The sequence below is a fragment of the Drosophila gunungcola genome (assembly GCF_025200985.1).
Source record: "Drosophila gunungcola strain Sukarami chromosome 3L unlocalized genomic scaffold, Dgunungcola_SK_2 000003F, whole genome shotgun sequence".
Classification (NCBI taxonomy): Eukaryota; Metazoa; Arthropoda; class Insecta; order Diptera; family Drosophilidae; genus Drosophila; species Drosophila gunungcola.
In genome coordinates this window covers 3,416,631-3,440,932 of record NW_026453179.1, presented here as the reverse complement: position 1 = coordinate 3,440,932, position 24,302 = coordinate 3,416,631, and the positions used below count along the sequence as shown (strand labels likewise).

At 35.7% G+C, this 24,302-nt stretch overlaps 1 protein-coding gene across 4 annotated transcripts; it reads right to left on the bottom strand.

Annotated features, from left to right (window-relative positions):
* Window positions 1-255: 255 nt before the first annotated feature.
* On the bottom strand, window positions 256-22,698 carry LOC128258585 (lachesin). 4 transcript variants are annotated; one of them, XM_052990286.1, is made up of 12 exons: window positions 22,422-22,698; window positions 16,378-16,845; window positions 12,919-13,025; window positions 11,159-11,363; window positions 10,919-11,080; window positions 10,375-10,503; window positions 7,981-8,071; window positions 7,069-7,152; window positions 6,729-6,838; window positions 5,437-5,499; window positions 3,324-3,605; window positions 256-3,262 (listed from the first exon to the last, which is right to left on the bottom strand). In XM_052990286.1, exons 2-12 carry the CDS (start codon window positions 16,490-16,492, stop codon window positions 3,201-3,203), a joined length of 1,410 nt encoding a protein of 469 aa, XP_052846246.1. In that variant the 5' UTR covers window positions 16,493-16,845; window positions 22,422-22,698; the 3' UTR covers window positions 256-3,200. The 4 variants fall into 4 exon arrangements, with proteins under 4 accessions (XP_052846246.1, XP_052846245.1, XP_052846244.1 ...); XM_052990285.1 differs by having other exon boundaries at window positions 22,487-22,698; XM_052990284.1 differs by having other exon boundaries at window positions 22,540-22,698.
* Between the last annotated feature and the right edge of the window lie 1,604 nt (window positions 22,699-24,302).

Genomic DNA, 24,302 nt, shown 5'->3' with positions numbered 1-24,302 from the left:
GTGCTAAAAATATTGCCGAGTGCACATGTGTGTGTAATTTGGCTGGTCCTGTGAATAAACGCCCTCATTAACGTTTTTTTTTTTGTGTGGTGTGGACTGTGAGCACCAACCGCCGAATGTCAAACCCCGAAAAAGAGAAAATTTGCATAAATGCCAGGCCAAAACCAAAGCCAACAACATTGGGCATGTTCCCATGTAATTGAGAGCTAGAATTAAATGCAAATGGTTTAATGAAACAACAGTTATTTATGTTCATTTACTTTGTTTGTTTTGTTCGGTTCGCTTTTTTTGGTATCAATCAACCTAAAGTTTTATTGTTTAATTATTATCGCATAATTATATAACTGCTTACAATATAAATTTATTAATCTTAATCGTAGGTTTGTTTAATTTACCTTAATAAGTTTTTTTTGAGATTGTTTATTTTACAATAGTTTACCGTTTCAAACAAAACTTCTGCTAAATGACTTCAATTTAACATGGAACTAATTTTTAAGACAAATTATTCGATTTTACTTTTGTACCTGTTAGTGGGCATGTAAATTTGTTTGATTTTAAGTATTTAAACAAAAATTCAACGAAAAGCCACAAAACTACATATTAACAAATAAAATGTAAAATATTTCCCAGGTTGATAATTTTAATTAGTTATAATTATTATTTATTTTTTTACACTATGCCAACTTGTTTATAGGAAAACTGATCCGTTCTTACATTTTTATTCGCACAAAAAGCTTTAATCATTTTACACGTTATTCATTTGATGTTCAGCTTATTTTTGAAACACAGGCAACAAACAATATAATTATTTTGTAACGGCTATTCTTGTCCTCTTGTATTTTTTAAGAGTTTATTAAATATGTCCTAGTTGTGTGAACTTTACATTATTCTCCTTTGATATTGTTAATTATTTGCCAGAGCTTTCGACTATATGTTTGCAATTATTTACTTACTAAATTGTTATTTTATAAAATGAATTTTTGATGCTTTAATTATACCTTCTCATATTTACACGCAACTAATAGGGTCAACATTTATTTACAGCTATATTTGGTTACATCAAAAATATTATGACCTCAAATAAAATGGTTTATTTACAAACAAAACTGAAATTTTAATTAGCGCAATTTACTAATTAAGAAAAATGGTGTAGTTAAATTTTGTAAACATTTGACGAGCAATTTATTGAAGCCCCAAATGAGCACTGCAAACTGGGTGACAAATTTGTTCATTATTCAGGCAATATAAATATTTAATAAACGCATAAATACTGATAAATTTTCGACAGTGAGGAAAATCTACGACTCCCCAAAGATTGTCATATATCCTTGGCCTGTCGTCTTTTCAGCTGAATTTATAATGCTTAATTAGCTGCATTGTTCGAGTGAACTGCACAGTCGACCTTACTTTACTGTACTTGTCCGTCTGCGTGGGAAATTAAATAAAATACATTAATTTTGTTATTGTCAGGACGTCGACACATCCAGGGCACAATGTTGATTATCAATATTTTCAACGCTGAATGTGCTTTTCTCCTTTTGGCATTAACAATGTTAATAAACAAAGGGGCAAGAGGATGGAAATGGAACCGCTGGCCCGGCGGAGAAAGGCAATTTCGTATGCGGTTTTCCATCGTTCATTATGTTTATGTCAATGCAAACTTTATGCAACACAAGTTGAATTATTAAAATCGTGCAACGACGCCGGGGTATAAATACAGTGAATTGGCGGGCCTTTAACCTGCAACTCTCCGCTCTTCGCCTGCATATTTATACGTATATATGAACCTATATGCAAATGGGCCATATATCTTATGGCCTTAATGTCATTTTTCTTTGCCCGTCGATATCGCTGCTGTCTGTCTCTGGATCCAGATCCTTCTCACTCTCTCCTTCCTCGGCCCGGGCATGAGTTATGGCCAATAAATTGGACATGTTAACTGTGTGTCACTGTGCGGGGCCAAGAGACCGCAGGCCACGCAATTTTATGCTGAAATTAATTGCAAGTATTTCGCACGGACGAGAGGACGAGGCGACGAAAGGTGAGGCAGACAGGACACATGACAACGGGTGGTATGGGTAATAATATAATTAGCATGCACATTTATTAAAAAGTGATGGAAGTGCACAAAAGCCGATGACGACGATGACGAGACCGAAAGCCAGGAAACGGAATCAAGGCATTGCAAATTATTATTGCAAATTTGTACCACAGCACTGGCAGGGAAACGGTTAAAATGAATGACATTTTCAAGGCGCTTAAATGTCACATGGCCACAATACTCAGAGCTCTCGTTGGGCGTTCCGAGAGCGGGGCTGACTTGACACGCCAGCGACTTTTTCTTTCATTAAATAAATTTAAATTTGTTGCTTCTGTTTGAAAAAGAGGTTTAAAAATTTGTCAAAAATTGAACGAAGATATCCGGTAGTTAATTGTTGGGAGTTTTAACTTTTTAAATTGCTGTTCAGCTTTTTATATGTGAATAAATATATTTAAAAGTTCGAAAAATTAAAGTAAATTATAATATACTAGAATCCATAGCCATCACATTCCATCATATTTTATAAACTCAACTTAACACACACTCCAAGTTCTTAAACCATAAGGAATTCGTAATTACCATAAGAAATCCCTTAAAAATATAAATTTCAGATATGTAATATTCTAAAAAAATAGAACATTTTTAATCGTGATATGAGTAAGTAAAGCATCAGGCCTTCTTTTTCTGCGATATGTTGAAAGTCAAAGATTAAGCTGTCAAATAAAAGCAATACAATTATTTCCGCACTTAAAAAGCTTTGCTTTATGGCGCTCTTTTTAAAACAACTCATAAAAATGTACGCTTTAAACATTTTGGATTTTAAATTATGTATTGTACATTTAATATTTCCACTTCGTAAGTATGATGCAGTGGTTTATCTTAGGCTTACAATTCATAAGTACTGTACATACAATGAGCATTTTATTGCGTTGCAAATACGGTTTTTCTTTTAGTTTTCGTTTTAATAATTTTACAAATTTCTATAGCTTTGAAGTGAGCCAAGTTTGAAGCATTTTTGTTGTTTTTTTTAATTATTGGTTTTTTGATATATTTTCGGGTATGAAATATGTTGATGTTCCTAAACTATTCCCCCTTTTCTAGACCCCCTTTGGCTGCATTTTCTAAATGCTTATTGAGTGACTCAAACGATTTATTGATTTCAAAGCAGGGCCAGATAGAATCCAGAGCCCAGCAGCAGTGCCTTATGAAGTAGCAGGCCAGCTAGAGAAAATATGTTTTATATGGGGGACTGTCTGGAGGTTCGAGGACTTTTCGAACTTACCCACTGACGAGGCGTACTCATTCGGTGGTCGTTCCGTGTAGAACATGCTCTTGCCTATCGCCAGGGATCCCTTGGACCCCACCGACGATAGACTATTGCCCGCCGCACCTCCTGGCAGAGCAGAGGTCTGCATGGAAGTCGAGGACGAGGAGGCCGCCGAGGAACTGCCACCCGAAGATGATGATGAGGCCGAACCAGGGTACAAATCGTTCTTCATGGCATAGCCTACATCCGTTTGCAGGGATTTCGTTGTATCGTTGCGTGATGAGGGTATGATATTGTCTGCAGATTAGATGCCGAATAATATAGTTTAATGGGCAAGTATACAGTAATAACTCTTAAAAGAGAAGTTAAACTTTTTTTGCTATTGATGGTAAAAAATATAATCTCTCAATAATGACAAAGACTTTCATATTTTTTTATATATTACTTTTATAGTACATAGATAATACACCTTTTTTTTCATGTTTTAAAATAACTTTTTTAAAAAGCTGATTCTCAACAGACAACAATAATAATTTGGTTTTAATTTTAAACTATAGATCATAACATTATTATTTGTTCAAAAGGCAAAAGAAGTTTTAGTTCTGGCTTAGGGTTCAGTTAATATAAGTTAAAACACTGCTAAAAGAAATACTTTTTGAAATCCTCTGTTAACTTTGTGTCACAGAAAATTAGTCTTTAAAAAACTCAAGCTGTTGAAAATCGACATGAACTTCTTGTTTGTTGCCCACTGTTTGTTAATGTGTGGGTCACTATTGACTAGCAAAAGTTACGGACTCTTAAACAAAACTTAACCCCTGCCTGACATGGTTTTCAAGTTAAATTGCGTGGAAATCTTGGCTGCGATACAAAAAATTTATATCGCCGCACAAAAGGCACAAACTCACACATGTGCATCGGCAAACTCACAGAATGGCACACGCACACCCACACACACACACACAAACAATAACATCCTTTGTTGGCTGACTCCTGGATTAGGTTCCGTTGCATTGCTCGCGCGCTGCTTTGCCAGTCACTTTAAATAAAATATGTTTGGTCTTTTGCTCTGCTCTCCAGCTGGCTGGCTCTCTGGCTCAAAGTCTGCGGCAGTGTTTCAAATGTGTTTCCAACCTAATGCCCCCGAAAATCCTCCTGCACCCCAGCATAATCCCCAGCATATTGCTTTGCCCAGCGCCAGGACTTGGACATGGCAACGGGAAAAGGACACGGCCACAAGCCCGGACGGAGACTTGAAAGTGTGTGTACTTTTCTGCTTGACTTGAATTTCAACAGGAGCCAGAGAAAATCACACAAAAAAAAGGTATATAGTATATATTTTTTGTTTTATTTAAAAATATTTTCTGCCTCAAAATGTATGTTTTATAAATACTATACAAATATTTTCTGCCTGAAAATATATGTTACATACATTAAGTTTAAATGTTACAAACCAAAAAGGTTAAAAGTTTATAGTTTGTTAACTTAATTTCAGATATCTTTAAAATATTTGAGGTTTTTTAATGATAAAGACTTACAAAACACTCATTTTATAATAATAAGTCATATTTATGACAAACTAATGTACTAATCAAATTGGCTCTTTCAAATAAATATTCTTCACAGAGCGTTGATCATTTTTACTGCTAATTAATTTCTTTTAAAGCTGTTTTCAAATATACATAGTTCAATAAAAAAATTCCCATTTTAAGATTCTCAAAGAAAAATGAAATATTTTTAGAGGAAAGGAACCGTTTTTACCGTAGGGGATGTACAAATGTAAAGCGTTTTTCTCCGACTGTGAGTGGAGATGAAGGGAAGCGAAAACCCCGTCGCTGAAATAGTCAAAAGTGCTTTACTTTATCTCTTGGTGGGCGTGTTCTACTCCCCCTTTTCCCACCCATTCCCTCTTTCCTTCAGCGCCACCCTGTTTGTGGATCTGTCTGGCTTAGCTGCTACTTTCGCAGTTTTGTTTGTGGCTCGCCGTATCCTGTATCCTTCCCTCTGTGTGTATGTGTGAGTGCGAGTGTGTGTGTGTGTGGTGTGACTTTCACGCTCAACGCTGAATGTGTTAAGCGCAAATACGGAGCATTCCGCACATTTTCCCGCATCCGACTGATACTATACTTACTCTCCCTGGACTCGACGGTGGTGTGGGTGACCTGCTTGGATGGTGTGGATGGCAAAGGTATTTCTGCAAATGGAATTGAATAACATTGCATAATTAATAATTAGAAAGGCATCCAGCAACAGCAGCAACGGGCAGCCACAGGCAAAGGGGGCCAACGGAAAAATATAAAATTATACAAAATGGTTTTTCATTTCATTATGTCGGCTGAATTTATGTCGGTTGCTGCTCACTGGTTTACTATGTCAAGTGTGGTTTCTCCACAGGTAAGGTCAAACGCACACTTTCCTAGCTTCAGTTGAAGGCGGTCTTGGCTAAAAGTGTGCATAAATTAAATAAATTTTACTTGTAGTTAAAAGCCTTGTAGCATCCAGACATAAACACAATTAAGCTGCTAACTTATACTTAGTGAAGTCTTGGTAATTTCTTAAAAATCTGCTTTTAACGTTGGAGTTTATGACTGGGTTTAAATGTTTGCCTACCTTCTATTTTAAGCCTATATCTTTGTTTAAGGATTAGTTAAATAGACAACAAGTTAGTTGTAATGTTAGTCGAATAATACAATACCCTTAAAATTAAAACAAGTTGCAACCATTTTCCGATAACTTCGTCTAATTGCCAATAACTAGATAACTTCAAAACTTGACCATAAAATTTGTTAAATTTCACTTAAAACAAAACCAACCTAAATATAACAACGAAGAAGCCAAGTTCAACGTGTATTTGGCATAACCTTTAGCATAGTACACCTTGAGCATTTGCCAAGTGCACAAGCTGAGCGGCAGCTTATAAACAGGAGAAAAACCCGAAAATAGCCAAAGTGCATAAAAATAAATAAATAAATAAATGCAGGCAACACACACACGTACGTATGTACTCGGGATATGTACTATATGTTGGGGGCGACTCCTTGGGCTAGCAAACGATACAAAGTCAAACAATTCCGAAATTCACCTTTATTTTCCGTTTACGTTTATGGTGAATGTGTCTCCGTGTTGCCACGGGGTATGATGATACTGGGTGGATGTGATGGGTGCTTGGGAGTAGAATGGTGAACATGGGGCAGGGGCAGATATGGCCAGACACCAGCCACCGCTCGTTTAGTTTTACGCTCCAGAGGACAACGTATAGTGCACATATCGTGAGGGTCGTGAGGATTCCGGGTCTATAGGTAAAAGCTTTTGGCAAAATTGTGCCACAAAGGGCGCACGATATTGCATTGCTCGGGGTGAGTGTGTGTGTATCTATGTTTGCCGTAACTAGTGCACTTAAGTTACCAATACAAATGCACTTACCGTAAACACGTATGGAGCCTTCCGTTTCCCCCAGCGAGTTCTTCGAGATGCATCGATAGTTGCCAAAGTCACCATATTGTAGGTTTCTTATCGTCAACTTCATGTGGGCACTGCAAAAGGATATGTTAAGCTTAAGGACATATCCGTAGAACAGTTTTCCTTTCGCCAGCTTATCTTCGAAGTTCGAGTTAGAGTTAGAGTTCGGGGGCGAAAACATTTGCACTTGCACCTGACCCCCAAAAGGCAAGTGCAAATGCATGATAAATATTTAACAACACAATTTCGGTATGCTGTAGTTTGTTTTTATTCGGTATTCTGTTTTTGTTTTAAAGTGACTTACCGATAGGAGTTCTCCGTGTAGTCGGTTTTATATTTCTTGCTAGGCAATACCATCACCGAGTTGTATACCCAATAGATGATGGCCCTGCAGGTGGGAAAACATTTCAGCATTACCAGTTAAGCTCAAATCGAATGTAAACGAAAATGTGAACTACACACACACACGGAAATAAGAAAACTAATCAAATTCTCGAATAAAAGTAAATATTTTAACAAAATCAATGAAAAATCGAATGAACTGAATTCAACAGACACACACAGACCCGTTGAAATATCAACCAATACACACAACTAGCTGCAATCAGCTGCAATGCTAAATTTTTTTAAAATCAAAACAAATAGAAGGAGTTGAAGTAAAACATACCTTGAATACACGCTTATAAAATTAAAGGTCTTTAAAGCATACATAAAAATATATTGGTACTATGGTGCTTTTTGAAATAATAGTCATGGGAAATTATAAAACTTTCATAGCTTTAAGATTAGGGTTTTTTTAATATTGTTATTATCAAATTTTATTTTATTAACAAGTTTATTATAAATCTTAGTGTTAAAAAATTTTTGAGGGTGCTCACGAAATGTCTTGCTTTGGTTGGAGCTTAAAATAAATTACAACAACTTGCTTTTAAAAACAAAATTTAATTTATTTTTCAGCTTTTTTAATTTCAGAACAATTTTTTAATGTAACTGTTTAACTAATGTTTTAGCAGTATTCCAAAATCATTTTAAAATACGTAATATTTTAAAATTATAAAATTTAAAATGTTTTGTCTCTAGATAAATAACATTTATTCAAAATAAACCTGTTTTAGACATAGAGCTTAAATGTATGATACATAAAATTGAACAGAAAAAAATAGTAAAAAGAACACTAAAGGCAAGGAATGTGGGAAACCATTCCAAAGAGACTCACTTGGGATGCGCCTCCGTGTGGCAATCGATGGTTACATCTGTGCCGGATGGAGCGCCAACAAGTTGATTCGGCACCCAAATCATAGGCGAAACTGCGGAGAAAGAAGGGTAGAAACAAAAAAAAGGTTGATATGGTACGTTAGCAAATGTAAATGGCACCTGGGGGTAAACTCAGGTGGTTGGGAACGCGGAGACAGGTGTCGCTGCAAAGCACGCATAAGCGGCAGCATTACGCCTGTTCAACGTTTTCCAACTACGTCTGTCTGCATTTTTTTTTCGCCAGCTTAAAATGAAAGTGCAATGATAAAGCTGGAAAACTAAGACTAGAGAAACAGCCAGCATATAAGTGGAGCAATATACAATATAGCTAAGACAACACGTCAGCAAAACGAGGGAACGTAGCTGGATAAGTTAAGTTTACCAGGAAGTACGTGCTCCGGATGGGTTTGTCACTTAAGGTTGTCTGGGGCATAAAAGAATTTCCCTATATAACATAAAAACTATTATTAGATGTTTTAAGGCATTGGCACTTCATAATTTTTTTAATAATTAAGACCTTTGATTTATAGTTTGGCCACGTTCAATGAAACAACTTTCATTAATAATCAAATTTATATTTAACGTTAAAGCTAAAAAGAATGATAATAGGTTTTTGTTAACTATTTAACTACAATTTCAAACATTTTAAATTAAAATGTTGAAAAAGGGTATTGGAAAAAAAGAAAAAAATTCTTTTAATATATTTTAGTACTCTTTAACGAAAATCGAAATTTCTTATGTGCTTTCCCTCAATTTCTACCACTCAAACTAAATCCATTGCGGCCATCCCTTTTTCTTAATCGCTTATCATCAGTCTTTGTCTCCGTCTCAATATATTGATCCTTCCATCTCACTTAACACAAAATATATGTTTTTTTTTAAGCCAACCTCAACGAGACTGTATATTAGGTTGCTCATTTTTAGCCACCAAAGTTCCCTCCTCTAAACCGAAACCGAAACCGAGCCCGAAACCAAAACCCCTTTTCCAAACGAACAACAAAATTGAAAGAAGCACAACCAGCTAGTTGGAAATTTAAAACGCTCCTGACAATGCCTACACCTGCAATATGAGGATTGCTCCCTTCCAGCTGGCACGCCCCCTTGAACGCCCCTTGGCTCAGCCACGCACAAAACCGTTCATAATAAAATAGAGAGAAAAACACACACACACACACGGCGAAACAGAAAAACGCCGTCAAAGTCATACGTGCAACGCCGGCAAGTGACTTTATTGCAGGTACGTGACGTGAATTATTGTCAAGGGGGGCGAAATTGGTGGACCAAGGGCGTAGTCGGGGGCAGTTGGGCTTAGAGGAGGGGGGCAGGCTGGATGAAACTCGTTAGGATTAACAAGCGTTTACTGGCGCACGGCGTGCAATGGCAGCGTAACTTTTACGCCCAGCGACAGGAACGCCATATCTCCTGCTCCAAATGACACTCACAAAAATGGTTCGGCTTAAATTCAGACTCTGAACTAATTTTTAGGTTTTTAGGTCTTTTCTTTATTTTATAAAAACAATTTCTAAGCCATTACTTTGTTTCTATTATTTGAGTCTGAATATAAGTTCACAAACATTTGTATGAACAAATGAACAAAATAATAAAAATCATAGCCTTTAGACAATCTAAACTAATCACATTAATAATTTTCTTTTACAACATTGCATAAAAATAACTTAAGAATATAGAACTGAGATCATTTTCTATAACCGCTAAATTGAAATTTTTATGAGTTAGATATGAAATTTCTCCTTATTTTTATAATTGAATGATTGGTTCAACGTTTTGTTTTATAAAATTCCTTTTTTTTAATGAAGTTTCAGGGCCATGTTTGATTCCTAACTTTAAAAAATTCAATTTTGATTTGTAAAAATATCACAGAATACAAAGCATTCATATAGTTTCCGTATTTTTATGTTAGTGTATTCTATACATGTATCCGTTGTTATATATCAGCTGCATTAGATGGCGGCAGCTTAGCTGCGTTTGTCACTCATTGCCGGAGCAACGAGCGTGCAGTTAAATTGATGAGCAGCAGGTACCAAAAGCGGGCGATGCGCAGCTCCATGAAGGAATATGGCACGAAAACCAGATAGCTGGATGGTTGGATGGCTGGATGGATGCCAGTAAGCCGGGCTAGCCGGATAGATGGATGGATGGCCTGGCTGGATGAATAGCCTTCTCGCGTTCCGGTAAGTGCACGCGCGTGTTTCAACTAAACTGACAAAGGCAGCCAACTACGATCTAATATAATATTCACCCTTTGTTCCCCGTATCTCCTCGTACTCCCCCCGTTAGGAACAGTTTTTATTTTTCATTTGGTTGAGTCTATGCTTTCCACTAATCGAATACTCACACTCCACATCAAGAATGATCCGTTTGGACACCGAGGGCGGTACTCCATTGGTCGCGATGCACAGATAGGCGCCCATTTCATTGCGACTCACTTTGGTCAGCGGAAGTACATCGCCATCGTACACGAGAACTGATTTAGCATTTTGGTGGGAAGGACGACGTTCGGGACATGGAAATACACGTTCCAAAAACATTAAGAATTTAAAATTTAAATGATCGTAATTCGTAACCTAAAGCTTTGGCAAAGATAGTTTTGTTGTTTTTAATATTTTCAATATTTTAACCAAAAAAAATGTAAATTTAATTTTAAAATTCAACTAAATATATTCGAGTCAATAATACGATTTTTAAATGTTTGTTTAATAACTAAATAAAATAACTATAGTTTAATCACTTGCCGGCAGTAAATAAATAATAAAAACAAATAACTAAGCTTATATTAAAATCCAAGCATAAATTTGAGATATTTTTAGAAATTATACGTAAAAAGAAAATCTTTCAAATCAAAACAAATCACCCGAACCATTTTCCCTTTTTTCTCTTACCTTTTTTCTTCTTTTCGACGGCAATTTCCTCGCCATCCTCACGTCGCCAAATAATTTTTGGGGCTGGGAAGCCATCAGCCCGACATGTCATGTTGATATTTTGATTTTCACGCACCGCCACCGAGGACGGCGTACTCTCAATGTCCAAAATGTTTGGTGGAACTGAAACAGAGCATGAAGAACATTTAAAATCGAAAAATTTTCAGTTGGTTTAGAGAGGCAAACAAGGGGAATACTCACCAACCACCTGAAGATAGCCGACTTGGCTAATCATCGGATTCGTGTTGACCTGGCACATATAGTAGCCGCGATCATCCTGATGGGCCTGGTTCACGTGCAGGAGCCACGTGTTGTCGGTGTAGGTGATGCTGTATCGCGGAATCCTCGATATGACATGCCGGTGAATGGTCAGTATCATTTGCCTATCGATGTGGATCCAGGCCACCTAAAAAATGAGGGTCATTTTCAAAATCGATTCACACCATTCGCTCATTCCGTAGTTAATGTCGAAAGACCTCAAGGCTGCCCTTAAAGACCCAACTATTCAGTCTCCGACTAAAACACATGTGGAAAACCCGCCGTTATAAATGAACGTCATGCTGTGACGCAGGACCCGAGGATAAAGCCAGCTTGACAGCTGTTTCCGCATTTTTAATACACTTTTTTTGCTCCTTCTGTTCGCACTTTCTTTGGGATTCATTTTGCCTTTTCACCAAAGGACATGATACACAGTAAGATAGAATGTTCAGAAAATGTACCGAACAAGTATTTCTGTTAAAATTTTCATTGATTTTATTTGAAATTTAAGCACGTACGAAAAGTTTTTTGATTTTTAAGTTTTTTCATTCAAATATTTGTTTAATTACTGCAAGTGTGTTTTTTGGGCTCCTTTATTTAAAATAACTTAAAGTTCGTGAAAATCGATTTGGTACACAACATTTTTTGTAAGTTTTTTAAATTAGATAAATAAAACGTGTTATACAATTTTGGCCTTAACAATTAATTAATAGCACAGGATTTTTTGATTGAAATAAACTGCTCAACACTTTCAACAACTTCCCAGTAGATTTATTTGTATATTTCATAGATTTTCAATAACTTTCTTTAAAATGTGTTTCCATAGTAGGGGTGACTTCCTACGGTTTAGGGAATAATTTTCTCCGTTAAAGCCTTATTTGTAGCCATTTTTTACACTGGTGGACGGTCAGCCGGATTCTTTTCGTTGGAAGGATTTTCCCGGCCTTGAGTCAGCTGCAAACTTTTCAAATTTGCCCTCAGCACCAGCACTGACAGCAATGAGTTTCTCGCCTTACTGTCCTCTACCATTTCCTCATGTCCAGGCCAATGTTGACAAAAGGCCAATAAGAGCAAGGAGCAAGGACTCGAATTCGTATCCTAGCTGGGTGGTCCTCGTCCTGGGGACAGTGTTTTATATGAAGTTGATATGGCGAGTAAATATTTGTGATTTGTTATGAGCTCGCTGTGTGCCAGCAGCTGAGGGAGATAAATGATAAGTGATTTTCTAGCCATTTTGTTTGGTCGAGAGAGCGCCAGAGGTCCAAGACCTGTCCAGTTCTGTATCCTTAGCTTATTGTGGATTAGTTGCATATATGCAGCTCTAGCCAGGGCTCACAAACAAAAGTTCGACTTGCTAATGACAGCTCAAAGTCATCGACGGTGAGTGCTGAATTTCCGTTGCATTCGGAGTAATATTTTGATAGGCCTCGTTATCTCGGATAACAATTGAGCTCCCAAAAAGTCTGTCATTTTGCCTGCCTATCAGTCAGTCAAACGCCATCGCTTCGGTCCTATGGCAATTTGTGAAATTGATTTTTGACAGTGTCCGTCTCGGTTGCAAACTCCATCGTCAAGTGTCCTAGCTTCGGCCATGGCGTTCAGTTTACGCACGATTTATGACAGTTGCCCCCAGTGTTTCCTCCTCCCCGGGGTTTTCCCACCTTTCCACTTTCCTAGAATTTTTCAATTTCCCCATTTCTCACCTTGTAGCCACCCAAATGCTCCACAACGCATGGCAGATTGGCATCTCGACCCACGGCGACGGTGACGTTTGGTATCGGCTGCGCAAAGCGTGGCTCATCCATCATGACTGCGAATGAAAGGAGGCGGCCAGAAGAGCCACGGGAAAGTTAGTTAGTTAATGAGTGAAAGAGCCAACTGAAGAAACCTAATTCTAAGCCTGACTAACTGAATTTTCGTTGGACTTCAGGTGAAGCCTGGAAGCACTGAATAATGACTAAAACAATGCTTGAATTACGATTGCCTGGGGTTTCACGGGAAGCAATTTAAGCCACTTGCAAGCTAATTACCCGAAAAATTGTTACTTATATAAATAAATATGAGGAAGATTTCTGTTCACTTTAAAATGTGGTTAATTATTTAAGATGTAAATCTGAGGCAGATTTGTGTTCACTTTAAAAAATATCTACATTTAATAAGAAATAAAAAACAACAAAAGCATTTTTATTATAGACTATAAAACTAGCTTATTTAGTCTCTCAGTTTTAAAGCTATCTGCATGAAACTTTCCCAAAAGTTGTCTTTCTATTGCAGGTAGTATATAAGTCGGAACGAGCCGGATCGGACGACTATAGCATATAGCTCCCATAGGAACAATCGGAAAAATAAATGAAAAAAAATTATAACTTTGCTGTTTTTTAATTTTTTGTTTAGTTCTTCGACATATAGTAATGGTAAAATATTTCCGATTTACGGTTTAAATTTCATCAAAATCGGACGACTATAGCATATAGCTCCTATAGGAACAATCGGAAAAATAAATGAAAAAAAATTATAACTTTTCTGTTTTTTGATTTTTTGTTTGGTTCTTCGAGATATAGTAATGGTTTAATATTTCAGAATTACGGTTTTAATTTCATCAAAATCGGACGACTATAGCATATAGCTCCCATAGGAACAATCGGAAAAATAAATGAAAAAAAATTATAACTTTTCTGTTTTTTAATTTTTTGTTTAGTTCTTCGACATATAGCAATGTAAATTTATATACATTTCTTTTAGTTTATTATTTCAATAGTTTTTAAAGTATTGACACCGTAGTCCCAATTCGGTTGATCAGTAATTTGCATGTTACAACATTTTTTAAAAAATACAAAAAAAAAAACGAATTTCTTTCATTAATATACATAAACAACAGGACAGATCTGCCGAATCTCAAAAAAAAGACAACAATATAAAGTGACACAATAATCATTTTTTTGCTTTCTTGAACAGCTAATTTAAAAAATTAAAAAATATTTTAATTTGAAATATGGCTCACTTTCCTACACTTTTTGATCACAATTTTCCCTCAATAATGGCTAATTTGTTATTATGATAAAATATCAATATCAAGAAGTGTTACAGGTACCATGTTTTATTTAGAACAAAAATAACTAAGTTCAAGATTTACACGGCTACCTACTTTTTTGTATATCGAAAAGAGTATATTAAACTAAAGGTTTTACAATCCGCAAGTGTAAAATTTAGTTAATATTGTGGAATCCTTTTTGTTCGTTAACAATTTGATAATTTAGTAAATACTGCAGTCACCCAATTTAGACTCAATCCATTATTTTTTCCAAAATCCTGCATTCTAACAATAACGGATTTTTTGCTTTTTAATTTAAAATGTTATTAAATAATTCTTCAAACTACAAAGCCTTGTTCAATTTGTGTCTATATTATCTAGTACTTTAAATTCCCCTCAAGTTCGTACTAAACTGGAAAGGAAAATTTCTGCCAAAAATAGTTTGCGAAAAATTCTTAAGTAGGTATGAATAATTTGTGTGGAAGACACAGCGCTTGCCATGGAAACCATAACGGAGCCATTAAAGACCAGCGGAGTGTGCCGGGTAATAAAAATAAAGAAGTGCAAATGTTGATGGAGGAGCAATAGCAGCTGTTGCCGGAAATCCCTGACCCGCAGGCCAAATATAATCAACAGCAGCAACGGCAACAAAAACAGTGGCGGCAATAGCACAAGCCACAGCCGCAGCGTCATTATGAAATAATTAAACAAAGCAATTTTTTATCTGGATGGGAGTGGGGCGAAATGGCAGCACGTAGTCGCCGCCTGTTGAGGGTGCCTGATGCAACTTCTGTCTCTGTTTTCCTTTTCTATGCATTCAGCTCGGGTTCGTGCCTCTGTCTTTGCCGGGAAAGTGCTGCACAAAAAGCGAATCCTATATAAAACAGTGCTCTCAGTCCCGACTATGGGATACCTGGGTAACTGGATAATAATTCTTACTTTGCAACTTTACCTTACCTTTTCTCTTCATTTTTACAAAATGGTGCATTTACAAAATAGTGCATTGTCCCTTATCTAGAAATTCTCTTTAGCAATTTGGATAACCGCAGTCCTCTATACATTTTTAAGAACTTGTAATATAATGCAAAACCTTTAAAAATATGTCAAAATACATATTAAGCAAAGTCAATTTTCATAGAGTACAAGTGTGGAAGATTTGTTTTAAATGGCATTTGGTAGCCTTTTACATTCTGAAAAAATAAATATTGACCAAATTTGTATAATAATGATACTTTTATTGGAAAAATAAATACTTTATGTAAGGGGAAGAAGTGCTGAAATGTATATTAGTCCAATTATTATTATCTTAATGCATGGGAAAAAAAATGAATATTTTATAAAGTACCCCTCGCATAGCTACACATTTTTTTTATTCCTGTGTTGTTGGCTATTTATTTTTATCAAATACATTCCTAGTAGTGTTTTAAATGAAAGGAATATATAATGTGAACCAAGAACTTTAATCAATCCTATTCATAAATTCGACATGCCCCTATACCCTGGGTATTAACATGGTCTGCCTCCTGGCCAAGTTGATGGGGGCCGTGTTGCCGTGTTATCTGCGTCATGCAGTCGGAGCACGCCCCTCGCCCCATACTCCCAGCCACGCCTCCTTTGGCCGGTAGGCACCAGCATTGCACCTGTCTCACGGTTCACGGCTTTCACGTGCGTTTGGGTTGGAGTTTTGGGCTCGCTGCGAGGACAAGCGGCGTTGCCAGCATTTTGAGGTCTCATTTTCTTAATTAAATTATGGCCAGATCTGACAGTTTCAACATGGAACACAACACGTTTTCGGTGGCGGAAATATGACCGTATGGAAATGCTTATTAAAGAATTTTTAAAACTAAAGAAACAAGCCTTGTCGAAATGATTTGTACTTTTTATTTCAGTTTTGTAGGCCAAATAGATTTTATCTAGATTATGCATTAAGAAAATAATGACTTTTAACAAACTAACTCTAAAACAAAACGTAATCATCGACTTATCACAAGCTAATCCCCAAGCAAACAAGTTTTCATTTTTTGAAATACACTTGAACGCCATGCAAAATAATTGCTTTTAATTTATAAAGACCATTCAATAACCCACAATTGATTAAACAAAAATGAATATATATAACATTTTTGCTTACCGTGCGTCACTAGATTTGTCATGTAGATGAAGAACATAATCCGTCGATTTGTGAATCGACTGGGAAATATATTTAGTGCTATCAGCAGCAATTTAATTACCGTTAAGATAAACATTTTATTATTTTGGTTGTTCTGTTATTGTTTAGTTATGTTTTAAATTTTATCTATGTCTGGTTCAAAATGTTTTTTCGTTGCACTATTTTCGCTGTTGCTGGTATTTTCTGAACGACATTTTTTTTTTTTTTTTATTTTTCCTCTCCGTTTTTTTTATTTTACATTTATTTATTTTTTGTTAAAACATTTATTTGATTTTCGTAATTTAATTTGCACACACAAGTGAACACTTTGGCAATTCAAATTTCATTTAGCGTAAAGCTTTAAAAATCGCTTAATTCACTTGACGCGTCGAAATGCATTTTCCCATTGTTTCTGTTGTTGTTTTTATTTTTGTTGTGCGGTGGTTGTTGCTGCAGACGAAACAATGAAAATGGAAATAAAAATAAAAATGCAGCCAACACACGTGGGGAAAGCAGTGAAAAGGGGCGGAGAAATGGCCACAGAGGAGCGCCGATTTCAGGGGATTATGGCATTTATTATTATTATGGCAGTCGTCCTGCTTTTTGGTATTGTGCTTTTGCTGGTACTGTTGCTGCCTGGGCTTTTCAATATTGTATGTGGACTACAACTTACACCAGCAACAAGCGAACGTAAAAGAATCGAAACTATATATGCCCTTACTCTGTCATTTTGTAAATAAAATTTTTATCAAAATCTTTGCATGGAAAAGATTCAATAAGAAATCTTTGAAAAATAAATAATTAATTTAGTTTTAAGTTCAAAACAATAATTCAATAATTCATATTAAATTATTTAAACAACTGTACAAATAGGTATTTTTTGTACCGTTGCTATTAATATATAAAAAAAAAAATTTTTAATAGATATGTTTTATACAAATACAAAATATGTATATATACAAACTATTTTAGTTAAATCATTTGTGTTAAAAAAAAAGAAATTGGCATTAGTTATTACCAAATCAAGCCGAAGGAGCTAGAGTAAATATCTCTAACGGCTAGTTGCTAGGAGGGACCAGCACAACGGATTGATAAAAACGAAAAAATGTCCATATATTTAATCAGCTCCTCGTTTTCAAGGTCAAAAGATATTTAAATTCAATTTTAATTTTTTATTTTTATTTTGAATTTCTATCGAAAAAATTGAATCATAACTTTTATTTTCAATTTAAATACGAATAATAAATTATAATAGTCTTATTATAAAAAATGAAAATAAAAGTAACTTTTCAATTTTTGAATTTCAATTGGAATTTAATAATTGTTTTTGATTTTAAATGATGACAAAAAAATTAATAGAATAATTATTAATTTTTAATTTTTTTAATAAAAAATAGTTACAGTCCCTGAACTAAAACGTTATTGCATAACCTGTCAGAGATGTCTGTCCTGCAAATTTTCTCTTGTTTTATTGTTGCATTCTTCAAATTACAATCGTAAACCCCTCTTGAGTGGTATGCCAACAATGGGCGTACGCATTGCAGCTCGGTTTTCATTGCGGGGAACCCCCAGCTACAAAGGGGGTTATAACTGGTTGGTTGTTTGGCCGTTGGTCGCTTTCGGCCCTCGGTTTGCCAAGTTCATTTGGCCACCTCGCCTTCGCCCTCTGCCAATGCAACATTTATTATTAATAGCACTTTATTCCGGCCAGTCGACGTCTGTGCGGCCGTTCATACACGAATATGTCCACGTATGAATGCGTTCCATTGATGTTACTATTTTATGGGCCCAGAAATGCGTTTTTCGACGATGGATAGCCGGCAGTAACTGCTGTGTCATTGTAACAGTTACTTTTAGGGTCAACGTTATGGTGACCGCTGATTTCTGCGATATATGACGACATTTCCATTTGGTATTTAAAGAACGTTTGTGAAACGTATTATTACAATATACTTTCTAAAAATTTTTTTAAAAAAATTATCAAACAAAAATAAAATAAAGTTTCTTACTTTTGCTTCTACTCTGCCAAAACATTTTAATAGCATGCCGTCTAACAAATAATAAATCGTATCTTAATTTGAAAAAAAACTAAAGTGATTTGATCCATTTTATTTATATGTACTCTGTTATATAAGAAATTCTTTATGATATTTACTATATATTTTACTAAATATTCCAAAAATTTTTTTTGGCATTTTTATAGCTAATTGCGTTATATAGGACATCAAGAATTCTGTCTTTAAACTATCGGTTTTGGGTCTTGTTTTTCCGCTGAAATGAATTTCAACTGACTGGTTAGGCTGACATATGAGCTGCACTCCCTGACTTGGTCGCGAACAATTTCGCGAAATGAAATATGAATGAACATTCCATATCAGCTTCCTGCATAGCCAGACTCGTGCTCTTACCATTCGTCCTCACAACTCCTCTCCAGCGACCGTGATTCAGTTGATCCACTTACTGAACCCAACTGAGTTGACGCTTCAATATATAAATATTTAATTCTGCCACAAAAAAAAAGAGGTTTTTGATGCAATGTTTTTGGTAGTGAATCGTTCGCTATCTGACAAAAGATTCATATATAAATGCACGTGAATTTATTTATTTTGTTTTTTTATTTTTATATTGCAAAACTATTTGTGTAGATACTTTTACTCGTAAAGTCAATAAAAGGAATGTTCAATTAAAAACGATTTATGAAATGTGAGAATCAAGATCAGATAAAATTGTGTTGTCTGGTGACAATATATTTGGTAAGGCCATGTTTTGATAAAATTGGTTTTGAATTTTGTATTTTCAAAAAAAATCATATAAAATATCAAGAAATCTGTTCCCTCAAGAAACGTCCAAACGATAAACAATAACCTACTTTGCCCCCAACATTATTAATTAAAAGTTTCCGAAGAACGTCAAATAAAGAGTATATTAGCAATCAAACTTTATAAATATCATTATAATAATTGTAAGCCTTCATTTATTTTCCATTATTCTTAATTAAATAATACAAATAACTCGACAAGCTTAGAATCAATGGAAATGACCCAGAAATCATTGTCAGATCATTAGCATATGTCGCCAGCAAAGGACACAAATCTAAAATCAAACGCACTGTGCGTGTGAGGGGGCGTATCCTTTTGGTCTTCATGTGTGTGTATTATTCCGACGAAATGGGCGTGTTGTTGGCTTGCTTTGGTTTTTGACATTTTATTGCCGACAACATTGTTTAGCTGGTCAATTCCCCTCTCAGCCCGGCCACTCCCCCACAGCCTTCGCTAGACTTGAAGTAATTAGGTTGAAATTACAAATTATGGGGTCCATGTAGCAGAGTATTACGACAGAATTTGGAGAGCTGCTGAAAGCGAAATGGCCATGACTGGTGCACTGGGGAACATTCGGAGGAAAACAAATGCTGGAAATTTTTTGTTTTGCTATTTTGTCCCTTTTTCAAACAGACGACAAACGGCAGCAGCAACCGAAGAGAGCTCGTTAAAAAGCACTTAGGGGGAAATCAGGGACGGAGGCAGTTGGGTAATTATGATGCAATCAGTACGCCAATGTCCACTTTTAGGCCAGAGCGCAATCACAACTTAACAAGCCCGACATGTATAAATTGAAGCTAACCAGCGTTTCCGCTCGCGCAACTCGGAGAAAGCTTTTCACTAGCAGAATTCCTCAGATGTGACGAGTGGAATTTTCACCAAAGAAAAAGGAAGAAAAGCTGAAAGCGGGAAATTCTAAAAACCACAACGAAGCGAGCCAGGACAAACCATAAAAGACAGCGTCAACTGCACACTCAAGCTGGAATACAATGTAAATTATGCTCGGAGGTAGCAGAAGAAGTGCATTCATGGCTGTCATCTCCTTCAGCCCGTCTCTTTCACTCCACTCAGGCTGTCTCTTTCGGCGACAGGAGAATTGTCGGCCAGGCAGCTGATCTGACAGCCAGCGAAAATGGAATTGCTTGCAGATGTCTGAATCTGCATACACTACAACACCAAGTTGGAACAGTTATAAATGAAAACAGTAATATATTAAAACAAAAAGGGAATAGAATGTAGTTACATTTTGAAAATAAATAGACCACTCCACTTTTTTTTAGATTTAAAGCTTAGTTTTTCTATATATATAACTAGTAAGTACAATTTCTATGATATCATGTTCAGATCATTTCTTGAAAAATCTTTTTTTAATTAGCTTAAATTCTTGAAAATAGTAAGATTTTGTTTGAAATCAATATGCTTTCCTGGAAAATAAAATTCATTTTATAGTGTAAGAAAAATGTAGTAAAATATTGAGCGCAATGTCATAAAGTGCGGCCAGAAAATGCATTGAAATTCCCTTTTCTTTCGCTGCCATGAATACGTCTTTTCCATCCTCGACAACTGTTTCTAAGGAATCTTTCCCTTTATTTCCATATTAATACCACAAACAACCAAGAAAAAAAACACAGAGTACGATTTGATAATTTTACATTCATTGTGTGCAGCTTTGGAAGTGCTAATTAGTAAATGTTCTTGTTTTCCCTCCACTATTCTTTGTTTGAGTTGGGGAAAAATATCGTCCTAGAAGAAAGAGCCCCAAGCAGTTAATGAGCTTGAGGCAAAACACACAAGCACAAATTTTCTTGTGGTCCATTTTGGTAACCAAACAGCTTATAGTTGGTTTTCTCGAATTTGAAGATTGCTTTTTCAGCTGAAAGTATTTTGCCTCATTAAAAATATTAGGAACCACCGGATTTTAAGGATGGGGAAAACGTTTGACAGAAATAGCAATTGTGTACGTTGTACACCCTATAAACCCACTAATCAATCTTTAATTTAATCCAGTTTTCATTAATAACAGTTATTAATGAGTTTAAGATGATTATTACACTGTTTAAAACGTTAACAAAACTTATTTAGGTGTTGTATGAAAAATAAAAGCCTGTATAAATTTTTCTGATTTTGTCATTTAATGTCAGTAATAAATATTATCGTACTCTTTAAACAGCTATTTTAATAAGCTGATCATAAAAATATGTATTATCCAATTTATATAGCACTCTTTGAAGTTAAATAATTATAGTCTTAAGGTGATGATTAACTTGTCTTCCACTACGATTTTGAATTCAAAATATTGATAAAACAGTTTTGTTCTTCTGTTCTTTTTTTCAGGGATAGATAAATTTCTGTAAGATTTTAAATTTATTTAAAATTCTTACTATCAATGTTCTATTTTGATTTTATCGTTTTGCCACTACAATTTTTAAAGTGAACCCAATTAGAGTTTATTCGTTGGAAAATGGCTTCGTCTGGCAGCGATTACATTTCAGATTTCCGCTCCACTCCATCACCGATCTGTCAATCCCTGAAGCAAAACGAGCTCTTTTGAGATGCAAAAACAATTGATTTATTAATGCACTCGATGGCAATAAAACCGCACTCCTTGTTGTCCGTACTTTGCCGCACCTAGTGCATTGAACCAGAAAGATGATGATGTTTGAATAACGGGGCAAATGATGGAAATAGACGAAACGCAAATAAAAGAAGATGATAAAAACGGGAAGACCCAGAGCCGAATGCCGTGAGACTTGAGTTTTCACTTAGTTGCCGGCTTGAGCAGTAATTCCTTTACAAGCTGAAGGATATTAAAAACAAGAGAGGAAAGCTGGTGCAGCAGCAGCACCGAGAATGTTGCATAAACTTAACATAAATAATGGAAGCAATATTTCAGCAGCAGGAGCCGGGATCCTGCAGAAACAGTAAGCAGCAGGAGAAGCAGCAGGACCAGAAGCATGAGCAGAGCCAAAGTAGCAACAAATGAAGTTTGGATGACTTGCAGCGCCGGCTGATTGCCGTGAAATTTATGTGGCACAGGGCTGAGTGGGCAACCGTCTATCGTCTCCCGTCTTGGGCTTCAGTTTCAGCTGTATTTTTAATGAATTTTCCCCCGAATGCAAATGGTTGAAAAAAGAAAAATTGGTCCTTCTCATTCTTTTTTCCTGCGCCCTGGCTGCATTCAGGTAAACGAAATTTTAACGATCCAACCGCAAAATTTATTGTCGCCTGCTGTTGTTGCGGCACGGATTCTTTTCATGACCAACCGCACTCACACACGAAATATTAAATTTGTTTAACACTTTGGCGGTAATTGAATTTTAATTACATTGCTTTTTATCTCGGTATAAGCACAAGAAGTAATTTTTTACAGAGTAATTTGTTATTAACTCTGATTTTACTGTGTTGTATTTAGGATTTGATTATTGTTTGGTATTTGGGATTTTCCTTTTTTGGTGGAAACTCGCGGGGCTGACTGCCACTTCCGGAGCTGGTTCGAGTCAAACTGATTTTAAATCGTCCAGCTCAATGACTCGCTTCATCGGTACGGATAAATAAGCTTCGTGTTTCCGAAACCCGAGTTTCTTATTTCGTATTCATTCGTTTTCAACTTCGTTTATGAGAAAGAAGAAAGTTTCGTCAAGTTTCGAAAATGGTTATTTGCGCAGGCGTCGCTATTTTTCGAACCAAACACGTGCTCGGCTTCCGATGAGAAAGAAATTCGAGGAGAAAACGGAACCCAAATCAAAACAACATTTTATGTTGCGCCCTTTTTTTTTATATTCTCCGAGCTTTGGCTCTTTGTGACAAATATGTGGGTGAGAAGAGCGCAAAAGAAGTACAACAACTGGAACAACAACTTGTAAGCAACGCATAAATCTCATTGGCCAAGAATGTGTAGGCCAAAATTAATTCAAACGAACGAACCGGCAAATGCTGTTCCCGTTTGGTTTACGCTGCGGTTTCAGGCCTCCATAAGGGTTGACTTTAACTTGAATGGAGATTTATGTGGGGATTGAGATTGTTTTTAGCTCGGCGAAGGTAAGTAAAGGTAACAAAGGTGGTTAGAAATGGGGGAAAATACTTTGAGGAAATTTAAAGCACTTACTGAAGAGGTTTTTTTATAATTGCTGCAAAAACTTCCCATTTTGGTTAAAATTGTAACAGCTTAATTAAAGTTGATTTACATCTTTTTAATAACCCTGTCTTTATTAAAACAACCAAAAAAGCGCTGAAATATAATGGAAAAATTTATTTGTGTTGTAAATTACACAAACATAAATCTTAAACCATTGCTGCAACTATAATTTATTGATAATTATGTCACTTACATAAACGTATCATGAGCTTTTTTAATGTTTATAATTATTCTTATATAAATTATTGTGGTTTAACCTGAAATATATATATTTTGCAACGATAACTAGGTAACAAAAAAAATACTTGGAAAATATAAATAACGTTTTTATTTTATTTACTGTATAATATTTTTTTTTCAATTTTACAATAAACCTTTGACAACCTTAAGTATTAAAAAGTAGATTCCAATTAAAAAAAAAATGCTTACAAATTTTCAAATTAAAAATCAACCAAATCACATCGACTGAAAACCAACTTCCTAAAAATAAGAAAATGTCTTGTGGGCGTGTCACCGCCTACCATAACAAGATTTTATTACGCTCGTGCAATCATAACGCACAAGTGCACCCAAATACACACTGAAAGTGGGACACAATATTACGCAGTCATTGGCCAAGGAGAATATTCTATTTCACTCGCTTATCTCGGGCCCTCTTCTCCCAACGATTTCTTAAGTTTTAATGCAAAATTTTGCTTTGATATCTGCTTGTTCCGAGGGTTGGGATGTTGTTGAAGTTGTTGCTTTCCTGGTATGGTGGTACCCATTCCATTGCCAGTTGTGTCGGAAATCCAAGCTGATGTTTTCTTTATAAGTTCTGCAAGTAAACAAGAAGCCCACTTCCTTTATGCTAGGACCACCGCAGAGAAGGCCAGTTTTGTTAAGGCTGAGGGGATTTTCAGGAAGTGCGCGCTTATGCCAGGAATTTGTTTTGTCTTTGGCATATTACAATC